At 38.9% G+C, this 24,348-nt stretch overlaps 1 protein-coding gene across 6 annotated transcripts in view; it reads left to right on the top strand.

Moving 5' to 3' along the window:
* The window catches only part of LOC138431429 (lysine-specific demethylase 6A-like), a 168,922-nt gene that overhangs the window by 30,992 nt on the left and 113,582 nt on the right, over positions 1-24,348 (top strand). For all 6 annotated transcript variants that reach the window (XM_069573578.1, XM_069573579.1, XM_069573575.1 and 3 more), the window contains exon 4: positions 15,550-15,599. In XM_069573578.1, coding sequence (XP_069429679.1) covers positions 15,550-15,599 — 50 coding nt within the window. The remainder of the gene's footprint in view (positions 1-15,549; positions 15,600-24,348) is intronic.

Raw genomic sequence — 24,348 nt, 5'->3', positions numbered from 1 at the left:
TTGGCACTCAGCTTTCTTTATAATAAAGTCCAGCTCTCACATTCATACATGGCTACTGCAAAAACCATAGCTTTGACCAGATAGACCTTTGTTGGCAACATAATGTGTCTGCTTTTTAATATGCTGTCTATGTTTTTTAAGCTTTTCTTCTAAGGAACAAGTGTTTTTTTAAATTTCATTGCTGCACTCACCATCTGCAGTGATTTTGGAACCCAAGAAAATAAAGCCTGTCACTGTTTCCATTGTTTCCCCATCTATTTGCCATGAAGTGATGGGACTGGATGCCTTCATCATAGTTTTTTGAATGTTGAGTTTAAGCCAGCTTTTTCACTCTGCTCTTTCACATTCATTAGAGGCTCTTTAGTTCTTTGCTTTCTGCCATAAGGAGGGTGTCATCTGTGTATTGACATTTCTCCCAGCAGTCTTAATTCCAGCTTGTGCTTCATCTAGCTGTGAATTTTGCATGATGTACTCTGCATAAAAGTTAAGTAAGCAGGGTGACAATATACATTCTTGACCTACTCCTTTCCCAGTTTTCAACCAGTCCATTGCAGGTCAGGTGGTCTGGTATCCCCATCTCTTTCAGAATTTTCCACAGTTTATTGTGATCCATACAGTCAAAGGCTTGGGCATAGTCAGTAAAGCAGAAGTAGATGTTTTTCTGGAACTCTCTTGCTTTTTCAATGATCCAGTGGAGATTGGCAATCTGATCCCTGGTTCCTTTGCCATTTCTAAATCCAGCTTGAAAAGCTGGAATTTCCCAGTTGAAGAACTGGCTTGGAGTTCCGTTGAGAACTGTTGAAGCCTGGCTTGGAGAATTTCGAGCATTACTTTGCTAGTGTGTGAGATGAGTGCAATTGTGTGGTAGTTTGAGCATTCTTTGGCATTGCCTTTCTTTGGGATTGGAGTGGAAACTGACCTTTTCCAGTCTTGTGGCCACTGCTAAATTTTCCAAATTTGCTGGCATATTGAGTGCAGCACTTTCACAGCATCATCTTTCAGGATTTGAAATAGCTCATCTGGAATTCCATCACCTCCACTAGCTTTGTTCATAGTGAAGCTTCCTAAGGCTCACTTGACTTCCCACTCCAGGATGTCTGGGTCTAGGTGAATGATCACACCATTGTGGTTATCTGGGTATGAAAATCTTTTTGGTATAGCCCTTCTGTGTATTATTGCCACCTTTTCTTAATATCCTCTGCTTCTTTTAGGTCCATACCATTTCTGTCCTTCCTTTTGCCTATCTTTACATGAAATGTTCCCTTAGTTTCTCTGATTTTCTTAAAGAGATCTCTAGTCTTTCCCATTCTATTGATTTCCTCTATTTCTTTGCCTTGATCACTGTATAAGGCTTTCTTATCTCTCCTTCCTGTTCTTTGAAACTCTGCATTCAGATGGGTATATCTTTCTTTTTCTCCTTTGCCTTTAGTTTCTCTTCTTTTCTCAGCTATTTGTAAGACCTCCGCAGACAGCCATTTTGCTTTATTGCATTTCTTTTCCATGGAGATGGTCTTGATCCCTGTCTCCTGTACAATGTCACGAACCTCCATCCATAGTTCTCAGGTACTCTATCATATCTAATCCCTTAAATCTATTTGTCACTTCTACTGTATAATAGTAAGGGATTTGATTTATGTCATACCTGAATGGCATAGTGGTTATCCCTACTTTCTTCAATTTAAGTCTGAGTTTGGCAATAAGGAGTTCATAATCTTAGCCTCAGTCACCTCCCGATCTTGTTTTTGCTGACTGTGTAGAGATTCTCCATGTTTGGCTGCAAAGAATATAATCAGTCTGATTTCAGTGTTGATCATCTGGTGATGTCCATGTGTAGAGTCTTCTCTGTGTTGTTGGAAGAAGGTGTTTGCTATGACCAATGCGTTCTTTGGCAAAACTCTGTTAGCCTCTGCTCTGCTTCATTTTTAACTCCAAGGCCAAACTTGGCCTGTTGTTCCAGGTATCTCTTGTTTTCTACATATGCATTCCAGTCCCATGTGATGAAAAGGGCCTTTTTTGGTGTTACTTCTAGAAGGTCTTGTAGCATAAAATTAATTTGTTTAATCAGTGATTTAGCCACAAATTTTAATTGTGTGCTATGGTTTTTGTCAAATGTAGGGAGGAAAAATATTTTCCCTTCTATCTGTCTGAGTTCCTGCATCTGATCTCTCAGTAAAAGACAGAATAAGAGCAGAAGAATAAACAGAAGTTTTAAAACATGTGTTTTACATGTTACATCAAAGAAACTGAGCAAACTGAATAACTCTCAGATATAGACTACATCATGAGTGATGCTAGTGTAAGAAATCTACCTGCCAGAGTAGGAGACAGAAGAAATGCAGGTTTGAGCCCTGGGTCAGAAAGATTCCCTGGAGGAGAAGTGACAGCCCACTCCAGTATTCTTCCAATGGAATGAGAAGCCTGGCAGGCCAGACTCCACAAGTTCACAGTCGAACACTTAGTCACTAAACAAGGAGGACGCTCCAGCTGCAGGGTCTCATACTTGTTGAACTGAGCTGTGAGAATCAAGTTAGGAATCCTCAGGGATTCATCTCTTCAGACCATTTGGCCCATCATCTTCTTTGAATCTTTGTTGTGAGATTGCATAAAAGTGGCACAAATGAAATTTGACATAAAGAATATGATTTCTATACATTTTAAAATTTTGGTTTCTTGTGAACATCTGCTTACCATCTTTTTTCCTCTAGGATCCTTTATAATTTCTTCCCTAAAAATTCCCTGCATTTTCCCTTCTCCCTTCACTTCTTTATGGGATTTTCTAGGTAAGAGAACTGGAACTGGTTGCCATTTCTTCTTCCAGGGGAACTTCCTAACCCAGGGATCAAACCCTCATCTTTTGTTTCCTGTATTGGCAGGAGGGTTCTTTACCATTGTCGCCAACTGGGAAGTCCCAAAATTAAGCCTCTACTTCACTAAAAGGTCAGTTTTCATTCTGGTCCCAAAGAAGGGCAGTGCCAAAGAATGTTCAAACTACCATACATGTGTATGTGCTGAGTCTCTTCAGTCATGTTGAACTCTTTGCAACCCTGTGGGCTGTAGCCCACCAGGCTCCTCTGTCCATGGAATTCTACAGGCAGGAATACTGTAGTGGGTTGCCATGCCCTTCTCCAACAAATTACAGAACAGTTGTCCTCATTTCACATGCTAGCCCGGTAATGCTCAAAATCCTTCAAGCTAGGCCCAGCAGTATGTGAACCAAAACATGCAAATATACATGCTGGGTTTAGAAAAGGTAGAGAAAGCAAAGATCAAATTGCAGCTTTCCTTGGATCAAAGAGAAACTAAGGGAGTTCCAGAGGAACATCTCCTTCTGCTTCACTGACTACGCTAAATCCTTTAACTCTGTGAATCACAAGAAACTGGGAAATTCTTAGATGGGATACTAGATCACCTTACCTGTCTCCTGATAAACTTGTATGGAAGACAAGAAGCAACAGAACTGGATGTGTAGCAAAAGACTGGTTGGAGTATTGGAAAAGAAATATTTCAAGTCTATATATTGTCACTCTCAACTGCTATGCGCAGTAGAAGAATTGATGCTTTTGAACTGTGGTGTTGGAAAAGGCTCTTGAGAGTCCCTTGGACTACAAGGAGCTCAAACCAGTCAGTCCTAAAGGAGATCAGTCCTGAATATTTATCAGAAGGATTGATGCTGAAGCTGAAGCTCCAATACTTTGACTACCTGATGTGAAGAGATGTCTCATTAGGAAAGACTTTGATGCTGGGAGGGATTCGGGGCAGGAGGAGAAGGGAGGAGATGGCTGGATGGCATCACTGACTCAACAGACATGAGTTTGAGCAAGCTGTTAGCAATGGTAGAGGACAAAGGAGCTTGATGTGCTGTAGCCCGTGGGGTTGCTAAGAGTTGGACACAACTTGGCCAACTTGAACAACAAATCTATATGTGAGTTTTCATGATTGCCTTCTTTCACTCAACTGTATGTTTGCAAGGATAATTCATGTTGCCCCAGAACTGGTTCTTTATTACTTCTAAGTTAATAATATCCCATTGTAGGCATGTAGCTGTTTTGATTTAGGTATTCAGGTGGGTGGATAATTGATTTGTTTCTACTTTTTGTTACTGTGAGGATATTGTGAACACTGGTGTACAGATGTCTGTTTGAATTCCTGATTTTAATCCTGTTTGATTTATGCCTTGGAGTAGAATTGCTGGGTCATCTATTGATTGTGTTTCATTTCTTTGCGATGCCACCAAATTGTTTTTTACAGTGGTTGCAACATTGTACTGTCTCACCAACAGTAGGTAAAGGTTAAAGTTTTTGCATGCCTTCGCCAATACACTCTCTCCACCCTGTTCTCGTAGCCATTGTACTAAATGCAAAGGGGTGTCTCATGGTTTTAATTTTGGATTTCTTTGGTGACTGAATGTAAACATCTTCTCATGGATATAGTCCTTTTCTTTATATTTTCTGAAATATCTTTTTAAGTCCTTTGCACTTTTTTTTTCTTTTGTACTTCATATTTTGTATTGGAGTATAGCCAGATAACAATATTGTGATAGTTTCAGGTGGGCAGCAAAGGGACTCACTCATACATATACATGTATCCATTTGCCCCCCAAACTCCACCCCCACCTCATCCAGGCTGCCACATTTTTTTGTTTGTTTCAGCTGTATTTCCATTCCTTTCAGGTTGTAGAACACAAATTTTATATTCTTGTTACTTACTGTAAGTCCTTAAGGGTTTTTTACATTTTTATGTCTTTTTTTGTCCTCTTGTTTTGATTCAATAATTTCTCATGTTCTGTGCATTAGTTGAGTGATTCTTAATTATACTTGTATTGTACCTTTGAAGACATCAGCTGAGTTCTTTACTTTGGTAATTGTGTATATCAGTTTTAGACTTTACAATTTGTTGTGCTGTTGCTGAGTAGTGTCCACTGACTCTTTGTGACCCCATGTACTGCAGCACACCAGGCTTCCCTGTCCTTCAGTATCTCCTGGAGTTTGTTCAAATTCATGACCATTAATGGTTAGATAGGTGATGCTATCTAACCATCTCGTCTTCCGTGGCCCCCTTTTCCTGCCCTCAGTCTTGGCCAGCGTCAGAATTTTTCCCAACAAGTCAGTTCTGCACATTAGGTAGCCAAAGTATATTGGTGCTTCAGTTTGAGCATCAGTCCTTACAGTGAATATTCAGGGTTGATTTCCTATAGGATGGACTAGTTTGATCTGTTTGCAGGACTCTACAGAGTCTCCGCCAGCACCACGGTTCAAAGACATGAGCTTTTCAGCGCTCAGTCTTCTTTGTGGTCCAGTTGTCACATCTGTACATGACTAGTGGAAAAACTGTAGCTTTGACTACAGTTTGACTAGACGCACCGCTGTTGGCAGGGTGATGTCTCTGCTGTTTAATATGCTCTCTAGATTTGTCATAGCTGTTATTCCAAGGAGCAAGCATTTTTTAATTTCATGGCTGCTATCACTATCATCTGTGATTTTCTAGCCCAAGAAAATATAATCTATCCTGCTTACTTTTCCCCCTGTACTTGTCATGAAGTAATGGGACTGTGATCTTAGTGTTTTTAATGTTGACTTTCAGGCCAGCTTTTTCACGCTTATTCTTTCACCCTCATTAGGGGGCTGTTTTGCTTTTCTTTGCTTTCTGCCATTAGACTAATATTGTCTTCATAGGTGAGGTTACTGATATTTCTCCCTGCAGTCTTGATTCCAATGTAGGATTCATCCATCCTGTTTTAGGAAGTCTGTACTTTGCCTTTACTGTTTCTGTAAGGGTTATTTAAGGCAACACTTTTTCTTTGGAGTTTCACTGCAGTTCAGTTTTTATGTAAACATTTTCTGTCTTGCTTTTTTCCTTTTTATCTTAGTCTTTTATTTAGGGGAGAATGTCTTTTGGGAGTGCATCAAGTGGTACAAGTGGTAAAGAATACACCTGCAATGCAGGAGACCCGAGTTCAGTCCCTGCATTGGCAAGATCCCCTGGAGAAGGAAATAGCAACCTGCTGCAGTATTCTTTCCTGGGAAATCCCATGGACAGAGGAGCATGGAGGCGTAACAGTCCATGGACTGTTTAAGTCCACAAAGGGTTGAACATGACTGAGCTACTTCATTAGTGGGTGGGTGTGTCTGCGTGTGTGTTCCTCCCTGCCTGTTGGCCTTTCCGTGTTGCTGCCTTCTTCTGCTCTAAATCTGGGCTATATGAAGTAAAGAGAATACACTAAACACATTGCAGTATTATTCCTCAGGGTTTTATGCTTTTGTACTGTTCTTCTTATATTGTATGTATATGCATTCTACTGCTGCTAAGTCACTTTAGTCATGTCTGACTTTTTGCTACCCATGGAATGTATCCCATCCAGCTCCTCTGTCCATGGAATTCTCCAGGCAAGAATACCAGAATGGATTGACATTTCCTTCTCTAGAGGATCTTTCCAATGCAGAGATTGAGCTCACGTCTGTTAGCTCTCCTGCATTGGCAGGCAGATTCTTTACTACTTACACCACTTGCAAAGCCCCTGAACCCACAAAGCTATCTACAAAAGTAGGCTCCTGCTCAGGACACTCTTGACTGCAGAACCAGACGATGTCCAGGCATGCCAGCTCTGCGTACATATCCAAGGCCATTCGTGTGCCGGTGCATGATCCTGGTTCCGTGGGCGACTAGCTTGACCAGCCCTTCTGGGCAGACCTGGAGAACATTTCAGGAGGGATTTCTCCTAGGGAGAAGGTGTAGATCTAAGCTCCCAGAGCTGCCTCCCCAAAGCTGGGGGTCACTTTGAGTGTCCATCTGGTACGTCCATCTGCTCCCTCAGCAGACACAGGAGCTGGGACTCCAGTAAGTCGTGATATAAACAGCCACTTGGGATGATGAGATGGGAACCCTCCTGCAGTTGGGCATGCATATTTGTGTACTTAATAGTGTGCCACATTTCTTTTATGCTCTACTTATTTTCTTTTTTCTTCATCATTTTGATGACATCATTTCTTATAATGCCTTTTTTACTTTTGTCAGTTCAGATCTGCTGTTGCAGTGTTTCTGCCTCTCTCATGTTGTTCTTTGATACTAAAATTTTCTTTCTCTTTTCAGAATTTTTCCCTTGCAAAATTAATGATCAGACATTGTTTTCTTAATTTTTTTCCCTTTGAAATGATGATTTCCTTCTTATTTTGGATATTATCTGTTTTGAAGTCCTTCATTTGTCACTCCAATATCTGTCCATGATAGTTCCCATTTTTTGGTTTTGGATTTTCACTTTGTTTTGTCTTCTGTTTTATGGGAGACAGTTTCCCATGGAAATCTCTACACATTAGGTAGATTTTATACCAACTACGATGTATTGCCTTTCTATAAGTTTCCCTAACCATACCACCCTCCCCGTACAGCTTTTTGTTTGCTTGTTTTTATTTATTAATGGAATTTTCAGTACTGTTAGATATTTCTTGTTGTGTGCAATCTCATTGTTTCTCAGAGGGTGCATTCTTGGCTAATGAAGTCTTCTGGTTTTAACAGTGTTTCCTTAAGTGTTTGATTTACTAATGTTTTTATTACATTTATAGAATGTCTGCCTGTATTTCTTGGCATTCAAATACTAACATTGACTGTTTGTTGGCTTACGGTTGTATGTTTTGTTTTATAACTTTGTCTTAAATTGTTCTTGTCTGACTAGATTAATTCTTATTTTATTCCCACACTGTGCTCTTTGGATATGCCATTTTGGTTTTTTTGTGTGTGGGTTTTGTTTTTTTTTTTTTTTGGTGATCTTGCAGGATTGTTTACACTTTTGGATGTTCTTTCATGTGTGTATATTTTCCTAGTTCTTTGAGTTAAATTTATAGTCAGTTTATAGGTTAGATATTTGCTTTCTGAGAACTATCAACCTCCATCTTAATTACCTAATTATTATAGTCTCCATTGTTTTCAACAATAGTATTAATTTTCAACTTCTCTAATGTCTTTTCCATATAAAATCACTTACTTAGGGACTATAACTGAAAACCTCTGCATCAGTTTTCCAGGGCTGGAGTGTGGGATAGTGACCTTCTTCTCTTAGAGTGATCTCTGATTTACTAGCAGGTGTTAGGTATCTCATCTCTTCTGACATGGTCTCATTCTGAATATGATGTAGCTAAGAGCAATTGGAGGCCAGTGTTTTTCTCTTCTGTTTGTTCTTCCATATGCCACGAATGTGAGCTGGTAGAGCACATTAACCTGAGCTGTCATTTGCACTTGATTGGAATAAAGCTTCGCAACATACTGTTAACTTGGGAAAAGAAAGATTGTCAGCCTTTTCTCTCCCGAAGAGAGAGATCTAAAATTTAAAATCAGAACTTAGGCTGGTTTTTAAGGCAACATAAAGATTTTAACCCCTTTGCGTAAAAAGTATGGTTGTTGGATCATATGATAAGAGTATGTGTAAGGTATGTAAGAAACTAGTGAACTGTTTTCTTTGGTTTTACCATGTTACATTCTCTCGGAATGAGTGACAGTCCTGTTCTACATCCTCATTAGTATATGGTATTTTCAGTGGTTTTGATTTTGATTTTTCTAAATAAGTGTATAGTTTTAGTTTGTCTTTCCCTGATGACATGTCATGTGATCCATCTTTTCATATGATTTATTTATCATTAGTATATTTTCTTTGGTGAAGTGTTAAACTCTGTGGTCCATTTTTAGTCGGATGTTCTTACCATGGCTGGGTTTTAAGAGTTCTTCATATAGTTTTAAAAGAAGATACATTTATTATTTTTCTGATCAAGGTGCATTGATTTTTTAAATCTTCTTAAGCAGCTATGAAAAAAATATTCAAGGAAATAAAATAAATATGGCAAATTAAACTGTTAGGTTTCTCTTATATTGTCGTTGTTTAGTTCCCAAGTTGTATCCAGCTCTTTGCAACCCTGTGACCTGCAGCACACCAGAATTTCTTGTTCTACGCTATCTTCCTAAGTGTGCTCAAACTTATGTCAAACTTATGAGTCACTGATGTCATTCAACCGTCTCATCCTCTGTCGTCCCATTTTCCTCCTTCCCTCAGTCTTTCCCAGCATCAGGGTCTTTTCCAGTGAGTCAACTCTTGACATCATGCTGCCAGAGTATTAGAGCTTCAGCTTCAGCATTAGTCCTTTCAATAAATATTCACAGTTGATTTCCTTTAGGATGGATTGGTTGGATCTCCTTGCTGTCCACGGGACTCTCAAGAGTCTTTTCCAGCACCACAATTTCAAAAGCATCAATTCTTTGGCAGTCAGCATTCTTTATGGTCCAACTCTCACTTCTGCTTTGTATTAAACCTATGCTTAGTATAGAATATAAACAAACAGAAAAACTGAAGTATTACTAATAATGCTAACTGAAAAATTTTACCATAAATCTGAATACAGGCATTTCAAAGTTTCACTGCTAGGAATTTTGTTAAGATCAGTTTAATCATTGATAAAAACTGATCATTGATTATATATTCATAGTCTATGAACCATTGACTGTGTATTTGGTTGAACAAAGGTTTGGTGTTTTCTGTAGGATGGGATCTATCTGCACTTACTGTCTTTAACTTTATTTGAAACCATTTTATTGAATTGGACTGGACAGCTGTCATATCAGCGTGCATTGATAAAAAATACACAAAAATTGGTGAGTTTTTGTGTAGCCATTTTATTGAAGATGGAAGGAAAAAAGTAACACTTTCGGCACATTATACTTTATAATTTTAGGAAAGAAGAAAGTGCAACTGAAACGCAAGGTTCATGCAACTTGTGGGGAAGGTGCTATTAATAATCAAACTTCTGCAAAGTGGTTTTTGATGCTTCTTACTGATTTGATGCTTCTTACAGATTTCTTATTGGACCATTCTCCACATTTGGGTAGGCCAGTTGAAATTGCTAGTGGTCAAATCCAAGACATTAATTGAGAGCAGTCAGCAATATATCCCACAGGAGATAGCCAGCATACTCAGTGTATCATAATCCGCTGTCGAAAATCATTGGCACAGGCTTGCTTATGTGAATTGCTTTGATGTTTGGGTTCCACATAAGTTAAGTGAAAAAACCCTCTTGACCTGTATTTCCACCTGCAATTTTGTACTGAAATGTCACAAAAACATGAACCATGATCAATCACACCAAATGTTGGTCTTCAGGTAAAGAAGATGATGTTGTGTATATGATGAAATTGGAAGGGAGTCCTTTATTATGAATCTCTTCTGGAAGATCAAATGATTAATTCCAACAAGTGGTGTTCCCAGTCAGATCAACTGAAAGCAGCACTTGATGAAAAGCATCCAGAATTAGTCAACAGATTGCATTAACTTCCATCAGGATAGCAGGAAGACTGCATGCTTGTTGGATGACCAGACAAAAACACAGCTTGCCTGGAAAGTTCTGATTCATCCACCATGTTCATCAGACATTGTACCTTCAGATTTCCACTTAATAACGTTTTTACAAATTTCTCTTAATGAAGAAAATTTGAATTCCCTTTGGTATGTAAAAAGCCCCTGAAACAGTCCCTTGATCAGAAGATGGAATTATGAAGTTGCCTGAAAGACTGAAGATAGTGGAATGAAACAGTGAATACATTGTTCTATAAAGTTCTTTGTGAACATGAGAAGTGGATTTTTTATTTTTACTTAATCAGAGAAACTTTTTTGGCCAACCCTATGTAGTCTGATATAATCTGGAAAATACTGGATAATCAACTTTTAAATAAATTTGTGTCAGGATAAGGGTGACAGTTCGGCCAGGCTGTGAACCCCAGAGCTCCCACACTAATTCCTAGAAGCAAAGACTACTGTGTCACACCACTTCGTGGTAAAACAAATGCTAAGTTTTCATACTTTTCTGTAAGAAATGGTCAGTTATAAATACTGAAACAGTTGTAGAAATTCGTGTTTACCAAATCAGTATAGGAACTGACTACACAAAAAGTTCCTGTGTAATTTTCCCACAAATTCACAAATTTGTAGGAGAATAGATATAAGGAATTCCTAATCCAAACATTTTGCAGATACTAAAGGGATATACACACATACTAAAAAGTTTTGCTTACAGAAGGTATGTAGTATAAAAGGGATATTCTTTTTGAATAAAAGCAAGAAGTGCCTAGTACGTTCTTTGTTTTATGAACACCATAACTAACATGAAGTTAGACTAAAATTCACTGTCTACTTCTGTGACATCCCCCTGCCGCAAAAAGGAGATTAAAAATTTGATTTGTCTTATTACATACTTGAAAAAAAGGAAATGTAAAAGTGTTAGTCTTTCAGTCATCACCAACTCTTAATGACCCCATGATACTGGAGAGGGATGCCATGTCCTCCTTTAGGGGATCTTCCCAACTTAGGGACTGAACCTGCATCTCCTACATGGCAGGTGGGTTCTTGTTTTTGTTTTTGTTTTAATTAGTATTAGAGGCTAATTAATTTACAGTATTGTGGTGGTTTTGGCATACATCAACATGAATCTGCCATGGGTGCACATGGGTCACCCCATCCTGAACCCTCTCTCCTACCTCCCTCCCCACCCCATCCCTCTGGGTTGTCCCAGAGCACCAGCTTTGAGTGCCCTGCTTCATGCATCAAACTTGCACTTGTCATCTGTTTCACATATGGTAGTAGACGTGTTTCAATGCTATTCTCTCCAATCATCCCACCTTCATCTTCTCCCACTGAGTCCAAAAGTCTGTTTTTACATCTGTCTCTTTTGGGCAGGTGGGTTATTTACCATTTGAGACACCAGGAAAGCAAGGCTGACCTGGACCTCACTCAATATTTGTCAGCCATCAGTTGAGATGTAATCATGAAACATTAAGATTACCTTAAAAGGGGTTGTGATATCAGTTATCAGAGCACTATGATTTCAAGGATCCTTTCAGTAATAGAGTTAGCTTTTTCTGTCATAAATCTTTCTAATATCATCAAAAACCTCATCAACAGTTTCTGAAGCATCTTGTTTTCTTGACTTTCCCTTTTCTTTATGTGTATCAGTAATTGTCTTTGGTGACTAAAGATAAGTTTGATTACCTTTTCCAGAGTGTTTCTGTTGTCATCATTCCTGTTGCTACTCTTTCCCCTCTCAAGACATCAGTCAATACAGTTACTGTTACTACAGTAAAAGATCAGAACAAAAGATACATCAGCCTTCTTATCCATGTTTTATTTAATCTTAAAGCTTTCATTTTCTGCAGTTTGAAAATAATATACCTCAGTGTAGTTTTTTGCTGTGGACATTATACATGCTTGATATTCATTATGCTTCCTGGATATATGGCTTATTGTCTTATATTAATTTTGGGGAAATTCTCATTCATTGTTCCAGATAATTCCTGTGCTCTCTTTATCATTTGATAGTATCATATTTATTTATCTTTTGTTAGTAACACAGTTATACCTTTTTTAATTGTCCCACAACCCTGTGTATATTTTTCTTTTTTTCTCCCCAGTGTTCCCTGTTTTTTGTTTTTTGATAAGTCCTCTATGTCAGATATTCTTTCTTTAGCAGTATACAACCACTTACTAATCTCATATCTTTTTAAAAAGTGTTTCTGATCTTTAACATTTCTGCTTGAAAGTGTTGTCCTTCCTGTTCTCTACTTATATTGTTTCAGCATTCTAGTATACTGTCCACTTTATATATTGTTTAAATATTCTTTGCATATTAGTTGTAGTCACTTTAAATTCCCTGATCTGGTCATTTCAGCATCATTGTTACATCTTGTTCTGATGTTTGCTATGCCTCTTTCTGCTCCTCCTCCCTCTCCTTCCTTCTATTCCTCTTTCATGTGGATTGTGTGTGATTTGTAATATTTACTTGATATCTGACCTTGGTATTCCAGGTATAAAGAAGCTCTGTAAATAGGCCTTCACTAATGGTGTATAGGATGTTGGCATAGAGGAAAGTGTCCTCAGTCTTAGTCTTTTTAGTTAGTCTACGCCTTTGGAAAGTGAACTGCATAAAAATTTCTTGGTTGTTTTCCTCTCTCTAGAATAGATAGGATAATTGGAGTGGGCTGGAGTTGAATATCTACTTTAAATTTCCCGGTTGTTAAGAACAGAATGCTCTTGGCTATTCAGAAATTGTTTATTTTCATAATCAGCAAGGACCTATGATGATATAGCACAGAGAATTAACTCTGCACAGTGAACTCTGCTCAGTACTCTAATAACCTTATCGTTACCAGGGGGAAGGATTGGGGAAGGGATAGTTAGGGAGTCTGGGATGGACATGGACACACTGCTGCATTTAACACGGAGAAGCAGCAAGGACCTGCTGGTCAGCACAGGGAACTCGGCTCAGTACTCTGTAATCACCTTATAGTTACCAGGGGGAAGGATGGGGGAAGGGATAGTTAGGGAGTTTGGGATGGACATGGACACACTGCTGCATTTACATGGAGAACCAACAAGGACCTGCTGTGCAGCACAGGGAACTCTGCTCAGTACTCTCTAATATTTTTATGGTTCCCAGGAGGAAGGAATAGTCAGGGAGTCTGGGATGGACATGGACACACTGCTGTATTTAACAAGGAGAACCAACAAGGACCTGCTGGACAGCACAGGGAACTCTGCTCAATACTCTCTAATAACCTTATGGTTCCCCCAGGGAAAGGATGGGGGCAGAGATAGGGAGTTTGGGATAGACACGGACACACTACTATGTTTAGAATGGAGAACCAGCAAGGACCTGCTGTACAGAACAGGGATGTCTGCTAAATATCATATGCAGCCTGAATGGAAGGAGAGACTGGGGGAGAATGGAAACCTGTGTATGATGGTGAGTCCCTTCACTGTTTACCTGAAAGGAACACATTATTTTGTAAATCAGCTATACTCCAATACAAAGAAAAAAGTTTTTAAAAATTGTTCTTTTTTCCATTATTTTCTCAGAAGCTTGTGGAGATTTTTCTCAGATAGACATTATGGGCCCCTATAAGTCTCACAATGTTGTGGGGCTACTCCTCTGTCTGGGAGCCCAGGGATGTTTCAGATTTCAAGCATACTACAGTGAACTTTTGTAGCGTGACCCTTGTTTCTAGGGTAATTTTTCTCAGTTAATGACTGCTCTCGTACCCTGTGTTAGCTTTAGCCTTTTAAATTCTTGTTGTAAAAACAAATATTTTAAGTCATTTTGTTCTTAGACTTAAAATGGGAGTGTGGTGTATGAGATCATTGTCATAAATACTATTGTCTTTTAAACATACATTTGGTTATTTTGAAATTCCAATTATTGTAACTTTATGATAGTATTTGAAAAAGAAAGTTTCCCTTATTAAACTTTTTCCCCCTTAACTCTGTGTAGTTATTTTCATGAAAGGATACTCAATAATGTTTATGAGACTGGAAGGAAGATATCTGAAATTCATAAAAATGTTTGTCCAAAATATGGAAATTCTCGGTGGTATCGAACCCATATAAAATCTGTTCTTCCCTTTGTTACTTCAGTATTTTCATTTTACTTTGACTTTAAGGCAGTTTTCATTCCTAAGTGTATTTTATTCTAAATGTTCTCCCTTTGGAACTTCAACAAATGAATTAAAAACATTTTTATTTCCCTGGAGTGATATGGAGTTTCCTATTTTTAGTTTTTAAAAATTGTCCCCCCTAACTCCAATATGCTTATGTGACTTCATATTGACCTTTTTACCTTATATAAGCCCTTTTTTTAGGCAGACAAGAGCCTTTTTATGTCATTTCAGCCTTTTAATGCCTTCAGGTGATTTAGAGAGCATGGGAATAGCCATCTTGGAATGAAATTGAAGCTAGTAGCTCAAGATAATGTTGATTCTTTGAAGGGAAGCACCAGAAACAAGAGTTTGTTAGAGCTGTGGTTTTATTTTTCTGGAAATTGATGCATTTTGAGAAAATTCATTAAATATGTAAAAACAGTCTTAGAAACATTCTATGAGACTTGATTGATGAAGGAAATCAAGTGAATTAAATTGTCAAAATTTTATATTTGTTTGGGCTTCCTTGGTGACTCAGTGATAAAGAATACCCTGCCAGTGCAAGGCACACAGGTTCAGTAGTTGATCTGGACAGATCTCACATGCCTTGGGGCAGTTAAGGCCATGTGCCACAGCTGTTGAGCCTGTTCAATGCAGCCTGGGAACTGCATCTAATGAAGCCCATGAGCTGTGTATAGCCTGTACTCCGCAGTAAGAGAAGCCACTGGAACAGCAACTAAAGAGTAGCCCCTGCCTTTGACTAGAGAAAAGGCTAAGCAAAAATGAAGAGCCAGCACAGCAATAAATAATTGAATATGTAAATAATTCTTTTAAGAGGTGGAGCTTCAAAAAGGAGATTTTTACGTGTAAGTGCAAGGATCTGGTTTGATGATCGTTTATATACCTGATCTCCTGTAGATAACTTTTTCTATCATAATTTATTTCTGTAGATGACTAAGTTGATAGGGCATAAACTTTAAAGATTTACTGTGTTTAATAGTCCCTGTTTTGCTGAGAGGCAAAACTGATGGGCAGTTTGTATTAAAATATTAATATCTGTGTTATGAATTTTTGAATAGGATGTAATTTGACTAATTATTTTTCCTTTTTCAGCATTATCTGCATATCAGAGATACTACAGTTTGCAGTCTGACTACTGGAAGGTTCGTACACATTTGAATGCCAATTTTGTTTTCTTATTTTGGGGCAAATCATTAACTATACTAATTTTAAGTAGGAAATGTGGTAAAACAGAAAGGTATTATTTTGTGCCACCTGTTTTGTGAGAAGGTAATGTTCTTAGTAAGTACATTTTTTTTTAAAAATTTTAATTTTTACTTTATTTTACTTTACAATACTGTATTGGTTTTGCCATACATTGACATGAATCCACCACGGGTATACCTGCGATCCCAAACATGAACCCCCCTCCCTCCCACCTCCCTCCCCACAACATCCCTCTGGGTTATCCCCATGCACCAGCCCCAAGCATGCTGTATCCTGCATCGGACATAGACTGGTGATTCGATTCTTACATGATAGTATACGTTTCAATGCCATTCTCCCAAATCATCCCACCCTCTCCCTTTCCCTCTCCCTCTGAGTCCAAAAGTCCGCTACACACATCTGTGTCTTTTTTGCTGTCTTGCATACAGGGTCATCATTGCCATATTTCTAAATTCCATATATAGGTGTTAGTATACTGTATTGATGTTTTTCTTTCTGGCTTACTTCACTCTGTATAATCGGCTCCAGTTTCATCCATCTCAACAGAACTGATTCAGATGAATTCTTTTTAACGGCTGAGTAATACTCCATTGTGTATATGTACCACAGCTTTCTTATCCAGTCATCTGCTGATGGACATCTAGGTTGTTTCCATGTCCTGGCTATTATAAACAGTGCTGCAATGAACATTGGGGTACATGTGTCTCTTTCAATTCTGGTTTCCTCGGTGTGTATGCCCAGCAGTGGGATTGCTGGGTCATATGGCAGTTCTGTTTGCAGTTTTTTAAGGAATCTCCACATGGTTTTCCATAGTGGTTGCACTAGTTTGCATTCCCACCAACAGTGTAGGAGGGTTCCCTTTTCTCCACACCCTCTACAGCATTTATTGCTTGCAGATTTTTGGATCGCAGACATTCTGACTAGTGTGAAGTGGTACCTCATTGTGGTTTTGATTTGCATTTCTCTAATAATGAGTGATGTTGAGCATCTTTTCATGTGTTTGTTAGCCATCCGTATGTCTTCTTTGGAGAAATGTCTGTTTAGTTCTTTGGCCCATTTTTTGATTGGGTCATTTATTTTTCTGGAATTGAGCTGCATAAGTTGCTTGTATATTTTTGAGATTAGTTGTTTGTCAGTTGCTTCATTTGCTATTATTTTCTCCCATTCAGAAGGCTGTCTTTTCACCTTGCTTATATTTTTCTTTGTTGTGCAGAAGCTTTTAATTGTAATTAGATCCCATTTGTTCATTTTTGTTTTTATTTCCAGAATTCTGGGAGGTGGATCATAGAGGATCCTGCTGTGAATTTATGTCGGAGAGTGTTTTGCCTATGTTCTCCTCTAGGAGTTTTATAGTTTCTGGTCTTACATTTAGATCTTTAATCCATTTTGAGTTTATTTTCGTGTGCGGTGTTAGAAAGTGATCTAGTTTCATTCTTTTACAAGTGGTTGACCAGTTTTCCCAGCACCACTTGTTAAATAAATTGTCTTTACTCCATTGTGTATTCTTGCCTCCTTTGTCAAAGATAAGGTGTCCATATGTGTGTGGATTTATCTCTGGGCTTTCTGTTTTGTTCCATTGATCTATTATTTCTGTCTTTGTGCCAGTACCATACTGTCTTGATGACTGTGGCTTTGTAGTAGAGCCTGAAGTCAGGCAAGTTGATTCCTCCAGTTCCATTCTTCTTTCTCAAGATTGCTTTGGCAATTCGAGGTTTTTTGTATTTCCATGCAGATCTTGAAATGATTTGTTCTAGTTCTGTGAAAAATATTGCTGGTAGCTTGATAGGGATTGCATTGAATTTGTAAATTGCTTTGGGTAGTATACTCATTTTCACTACATTGATTCTTCTGATCCATGAACATGGTATATTTCTCCATCTATTAGTGTCCTCTTTGATTTCTTTCATCAGTGTTTTATAGTTTTCTATATATAGGTCTTTAGTTTCTTTAGATAGATATATTCCTAAGTATTTTATTCTTTTCGTTGTAATGGTGAATGGAATTGTTTCCTTCATTTCTATTTCTACTTTCTCATTATTAGTGTATAGGAATGCAAGGGATTTCTGAGTGTTGATTTTATATCCTGCAACTTTACTATATTCATTGATGAGCTCTAGTAATTTTCTAGTGGAGTCTTTAGGGTTTTCTATGTAAAGGATCATGTCATCTGCAAACAATGAGAGTTTTACTTCTCCTTTTCCAATTTGGATTCCTTTTATTTCTTTTTCTGCTCTGATTGCTATGGCCAAAACTTCCAGAACTATGTTGAATAGTAGCGGTGAAAGTGGGCACCCTTATCTTGTTCCTGACTTGAGGGGAAATGCTTTCAATTATTCACCATTGAGGATAATGTTTGCTGTGGGTTTGTCATATATAGCTTTTATTATGTTGAGGTATGTTCCTTCTATGCCTGCTTTCTGGAGAGTTTTTATCATAAATGGATGTTGAATTTTGTCAAAGGCCTTCTCTGCATCTATTGAGATAATTATATGGCTTTTATTTTTCAATTTGTTAATGTGGTGAATTACATTGATTGATTTGCAGATATTGAAGAATATCCCTGGGATAAAGCCCACTTGGTCATGGTGTATGATCTTTTTAATGTGTTGTTGGATTCTGATTGCTAGAATTTTTTGAGGATTTTTGCATCTATGTTCATCAGTGATATTGGCCTGTAGTTTTCCTTTTTTGTAGTATCTTTGTCAGGTTTTGGTATTAGGGTGATTGTGGCCTCATAGAATGAGTTTGGAAGTTTACCTTCCTCTGCAATTTTCTGGAAGAGTTTGAGTAGGATGGGTGTTAGCTCTTCTCGAAATTTTTGGTAGAATTCAGCTATGAAGCCGTCTGGACCTGGGCTTTTTGCTGGAAGATTTCTGATTACAGTTTCAATTTCCGTGCTTGTGATGGGTCTGTTAAGATTTTCTATTTCTTCCTGGTTCAGTTTTGGAAAATTGTACTTTTCTAAGAATTTGTCCATTTCTTCCACGTTATCCATTTTATTGGCATACAATTGCTGATAGTAGTCTCTTATGATCCTTTGTATTTCTGTGTTGTCTGTTGTGATCTCTCCATTTTCATTTCTAATTTTATTGATTTGATTTTTCTCTCTTTGCTTCTTGATGAGTCTGGCTAATGGTTTGTCGATTTTATTTATCCTTGCAAAGAACCAGCTTTGGGCGTTGTTGATTTTTGCTGTGGTCTCTTTTGTTTCTTTTGCATTTATTTCTGCCCTAATTTTTAAGATTTCTTTCCTTCTACTAAGTCTGGGGTTCTCCAATTCTTCCTTTTCTAGTTGCTTTAGTTGTAGAGTTAGGTTATTTATTTGACTTTTTTCTTGTTTCTTGAGGTATGCCTGTATTGCTATGAACTTTCCTCTTAGCACTGCTTTTATAGTGTCCCACAGGTTTTGGGTTGTTGTGTTTTCATTTTCATTCGTTTCTATGCGTATTTTGATGTCCTTTTTTATTTCTTCTGTGATTTGTTGGTTATTCAGAAGTGTGTTGTTCAACCTCCATATGTTGGAATTTTTAATAGTTTTTCTCCTGTAATTGAGATCTACTGTTAATGCATTATGGTCAGAAAAGATGCTTGGAATGATCTTGATTTTTTTGAATTTATCAAGTTTAGATTTATGGCCCAGGATGTGATCTATCCTGGAGAAGGTTCCATGAGCACTTGAAAAAAAGGTGCAATTCATTGTTTCGGGGTGAAATGTCCTATAGATATCAATTAGGTCTAACCAATCTAATGTATCATTTAAAGTTTGCGTTTCTTTGTTAATTTTCTGTTTAGTTGATCTGTCCATAGGTGTGAGTGGGGTATTGAAGTCTCCCACTATTATTGTGTTATTGTTGATTTCCCCTTTCATACTTGTTAGCATTTGTCTTACATATTGCGGTGCTCCTATATTGGGTGCATATATATTTATAATTGTTACATCTTCTTCTTGGATTGATCCTTTGATCATTATGTAGTGGCCTTCTTTGTCTCTTTTCACAACCTTTGTTTTAAAGTCTATTTTATCGGATATGAGTATTGCCACTCCTGCTTTCTTTTGGTCTCTATTTGCATGGTATATCGTTTTCCAGCCCTTCACTTTCAGTCTGTATGTGTCCCTTGTTTTGAGGTGTGTCTCTTGTAGGCAGTGTGTAGAGGGGTCTTGTTTTTGTATCCATTCGGCCAGTCTTTGCCTTTTGGTTGGGGCATTCAACCCATTTAGGTTTAAGGTAATTATTGATAAGTATGATCCCGTTACCATTTACTTTATTGTTTTGGGTTCGGGTTTATACATCCTTTTCGTGTTTCCTGTCTAGAGAATATCCTTTAGAGTTTGTTGGAGAGCTGGTTTGGTGGTGCTGAATTCTCTCAGCTTTTGCTTGTCTGTAAAGCTTTTGATTTCTCCTTCGTATTTGAATGAGATCCTTGCTGGGTACAGTAATCTGGGCTGTAGGTTATTTTCTTTCATCACTTTAAGTATGTCTTGCCGTTCCCTCCTGGCCTGAAGAGTCTCTATTGAAAGATCAGCTGTTATCTTATGGGAATCCCCTTGTGTGTTATTTGTTGTTTTTCCCTGGCTGCTTTTAATATTTGTTCTTTGTGTTTGATCTTTGTTAATTTGATTAATATGTGTCTTGGGGTGTTTCGCCTTGGGTTTATCCTATTTGGAACTCTCCGTGTTTCTTGGACTTGGGTGATTATTTCCTTCCCCATTTTAGGGAAATTTTCAACTATTATCTCAAGGATTTTCTCATGATCTTTCTTTCTGTCTTCTTCTGGGACTCCTATAATTCGAATGTTGGAGTGTTTCATATTGTCCTGGAGGTCTCTGAGATTGTCCTCGTTTCTTTTAATTCGTTTTTCTTGTTTCCTCTCTGATTCATTTATTTCTACCATTCTATCTTCTATTTCACTAATCCTATCTTCTGCCTCTGTTATTCTACTGTTTGTTGCCTCCAGAGTGTTTCTGATCTCATTTATTGCGTTATTCATTATATTTTGACTCTTTTTTATTTCTTCTAGGTCCTTGTTAAACCTTTCTTGCATCTTCTCAATCCTTGTCTCTAGGCTGTTTATATGTGATTCCATTCTGATTTCAAGATTTTGGATCATTTTCACTATCAATATTCGGAATTCCTTCTCAGGTAGATTCCCTGCTTCTTCCTCTTTTGTTTGGTTTGGTGGGCAACTCTACTGTTCCTTCACCTGCTGAGTATTCCTCTGTCTCTTCATCTTGGTTATATTGCTGCGTTTGGGGTGGCCTTTTTATATTCTGGTAATTTGTGGAGTTCTCCTTTATTATGGAGCTTCCTCACTGTGGGTAGGGTTCTATCAGTGGCTTGTCAAGGTTTCCTGGTTAGGGAGGCTTGTGTTGGAGTTCTCGTGGGTGGAGCTGGGTTTCTTCTCTCTGGAGTGCAGTGGAGTGCCCAGTAATGGGTTATGAGACATCAGAGGTTTTGGGATAATTTTGAGCTGCCTGTATATTGAAGCTCAGGGGAGTGTTCCTGTGTTGCTGGAGAATTTGAGTGGTATGTCTTGTTTTGGAACTTGTTGGCCCTTGGGTGGAGCTTGGTTTTGCTGTAGGTATGAAGGCATTTGATGAGCTCCTATTGCTTAATGTTCCCTGAATTCAAGAGTTCTCTAATGTTTTCAGGCTTTGGATTTAAGCCTCCTGCTTCTGGTTTTCAGTTTTATTTTTGCAGTAGTCTCTAGACTTCTCCATCTGTACAGCACCGATGATCAGACATCTAGGTTAAAGATGAAAAGTTTCTCCACATTGAGGGACACTCAGAGAGGTTCACTGAGTTACAAGGAGAAGAGAAGATGGAGGGGGTAGTTAGAGGTAACTGGAATGAGATGTGGTGAGATCAAAAGATGAGAGAGCAAGCTAGCTAGTAGTCACTTCCTTATGTGCGCTCTATAGTCTGGACCGCTCAGAGGTATTTACGGAGTTATACGGGGAAGAGGAGAGGGAGGAAGTAGACAGAGGTGACCACGAGGATAAGAGAGAGGGATGAGAAGGAGCGAGACAAATCCTGCCAGTAACCAGTTCCTTAGGTGTTCTCCACCGTCTGGAACACACAGAGATTCACAGAGTTGGATAGAGAAGAGATGGGGGAGAAAAGAGACAGAGGCCACCTGGTGGAGAAAAAGGAGAGTCCAAAGGAGGAGAGAGTGGTCAAGCCAGTAATCTCACTCTCAGGTAAACTTGGGTAGTGAGGTTTGGGTTTTTAAATGTACAAAATTGACAACAAAAACCTAAGAGCAAAGATTAAAAATCTAGAGTAGAGGTTGGATTTTCAAAAATACAATATTAAAGAAAAGAAGCAGAAGGAAAAAGGAAGAAAGAAAAAAAAAACAAAACAAGAATTAAAAAAAAAAACACACACAAAAAAAGAAAAAACCACCAACAACCGTCCAAAGACTATATATGGTGTTTGCCTTAAAAAAAAAAAGGTCTTTTTTAAAAAAATAGTAATAGTAGGTTATAGAAATAAAAATTAGAGGAGAAATAGAAGACTTAACAATTTAAAAAAAAGAAAAAAAAACAAAACAAAGAAAAAGGAATGATTTTAAAAATAGTAAAAATATATCTGGCCCTTCTCCGACGTTGTGGGCCGTGTGGGATCACTTCCAAGGTGGTTCCCTCTGTTTAACTTCTTCTGTTTGCTGTTTTTTTAGGCTCACTAGTTCAGTTGCGCTGTGGGGAGGGGCGATGCTGCAAACAAATAGCACTGTCGTGTGCACACAGTGTCTCAGCCCCGCTTGACCTGTCCCTTCTCGCGGCGCACAAACCGCTCCGGCTCTACGATGCTCAGCCGGAACTGTCTGGGGCTGGCCCTAGGCTGCATGCACTTCCCGGTCCAAGCCGCTCAGGTTCAGCGCTCAGGCAGCCCTCAGAGGCACAGATTCGGCTGGGACTGCGCTTTGTGCCCTTCCCAGGTCCGAGTAGCTCAGGAGTTTGGCGAGCGCGATTGCTGTGGCTTGTCACCTTTTATGCCGCTGCTGCTCAGCTTTCTGGGTGGACCGCTGGCGCCCCCCGTGAGGCAGATGGTGACTGTCCAGCACCCCCAGAAGTCTTAGCAAAGAAGCCTGCTTGCAGTTAGGTAAGTAAAGTCTCTCCGGGTCTGCACTTGCCCCTTTCCGGTCCTTAGGGCTCTGGCTGCCTGTCCCCGGCGGGGGATGGTCTGCAGCCGGCTTTTTCCGTTCGGTCCTTTGTTCTGTGCTCGGTCCTGGCGGTGTCTTATGTTCGAGCTTTTCGCGTGGTAGCTCTCCCACAGTCTGGTTTGCTAGCCCAAGTTAGATCGTTCTGGTTGTGCGTGGGGCGTTCCTGCCCAATTCTTACAAAGCACTGCAGCCCGCGCCTCCCGCGCTTCCCTGCCCTGCCCCCACTTCCCAGTGGCGGATGCAGGGGTCTGTGCTGCTTTTCCGCTGGGGGAGTTACTGTTGGGCTTGTAATCTCTTCGTTTTAATTATTTATTTATTTTTCCTTCCTGTTATGTTGCCCCTGTGTTTCCAAGGCTCGCCACAGACTCGGCAGGGAGAGTGTTTCCTGGTGTTTGGAAACCTCTCTTCTTAAAATTCCCTTCCCGGGACGGGCTTCCCTTCCTGGGAGGGAGCTCCCTCCCCACCTCCTTTGTCTCCTTTTTCGTCTTTTATATTTTTTCCTACCTGTTTTTGAAGACAATGGTCTGCTTTTCTGGTTGCCTGATGTCCTCTGTCAGCCTACAGAAGTTGTTTTGTGGAGTTTGCTCAGCGTTGAAATGTTCTTTTGAGGAATTTGTGAGGGAGAAAGTGGTCTTCCCGTCCTATTCCTCCGCCATCTTTACTCTTCCCCCAGATGCTTTTTAAAACTATGCAAGTAATTCACTTCAGTTCAATTCAGTTCAGTTGCTCAGTCATTTCCGACTCTTTGTGAACCCATGCAAGTAATTAAGTTCTCATTAAAAATAAGAATACTGGGACTGTGATGCCACCACAGAGCATTCCTGCCTTTAGCTGACTTCCAGAGAAGAATCAAAGTGTAACAGTAACTGTTATTTAAAAAGATCATGGCTGAAATTCTGTTTAGACTTTATTTGATAAGGAAAGTTATTTGCATAAATCTTGATATAGTAACTGGGCAATGATGGCATAGACCTCTGTGAAGGTTTTGTTATTCATGGAATACTTCTATAATAATCCTTCCAGTGTAGCTGACTGTGCACTTTCCTTGGAAGGAGTAACAGTCAGTTGTATAATTATATACTGATTCGTTATATGTGCCCAGTAGTTTTGATTAGATGGTCAGGGACATGGAAGGAATGAGACCGAAAATTGGTCAGATTTGGGGAAGAGAAGACATATTTTAACTTCTCTGAATGAAGGAAAAAAACAGGTATCTATGTTTCACGTAAAGTACTCACCAAAGGTTCACCTCAACTGAGAATCATTTTAATAATGGATATAATGACTGACTATCTAAATAGCAGTCAGGCTTTTTTCCTGGTCAACTGTGTCATCACCCATTGGGCTAATGAGTAATTTGAACACAGTGGAAAGGTTATAGGCTATGCACTGGTCTCAGCAACATGGATTTCATTCATCAAAACTGTTCTGCCTATGGCCAGTGAATGTCCAGCTTGTGAACAGCAGGGATCAAGAGTGAATTCCCCACGTGGCCTACCATTTTCCAAGAGATCAGCAAGT

Source organism: Ovis canadensis, chromosome Y (genome assembly GCF_042477335.2).
Source record: "Ovis canadensis isolate MfBH-ARS-UI-01 breed Bighorn chromosome Y, ARS-UI_OviCan_v2, whole genome shotgun sequence".
In the NCBI taxonomy this organism is placed as follows: Eukaryota; Metazoa; Chordata; class Mammalia; order Artiodactyla; family Bovidae; genus Ovis; species Ovis canadensis.
The sequence above is the reverse complement of the archived record's forward strand: the minus strand, read 5'-3'. Positions and strand labels throughout refer to the sequence as shown.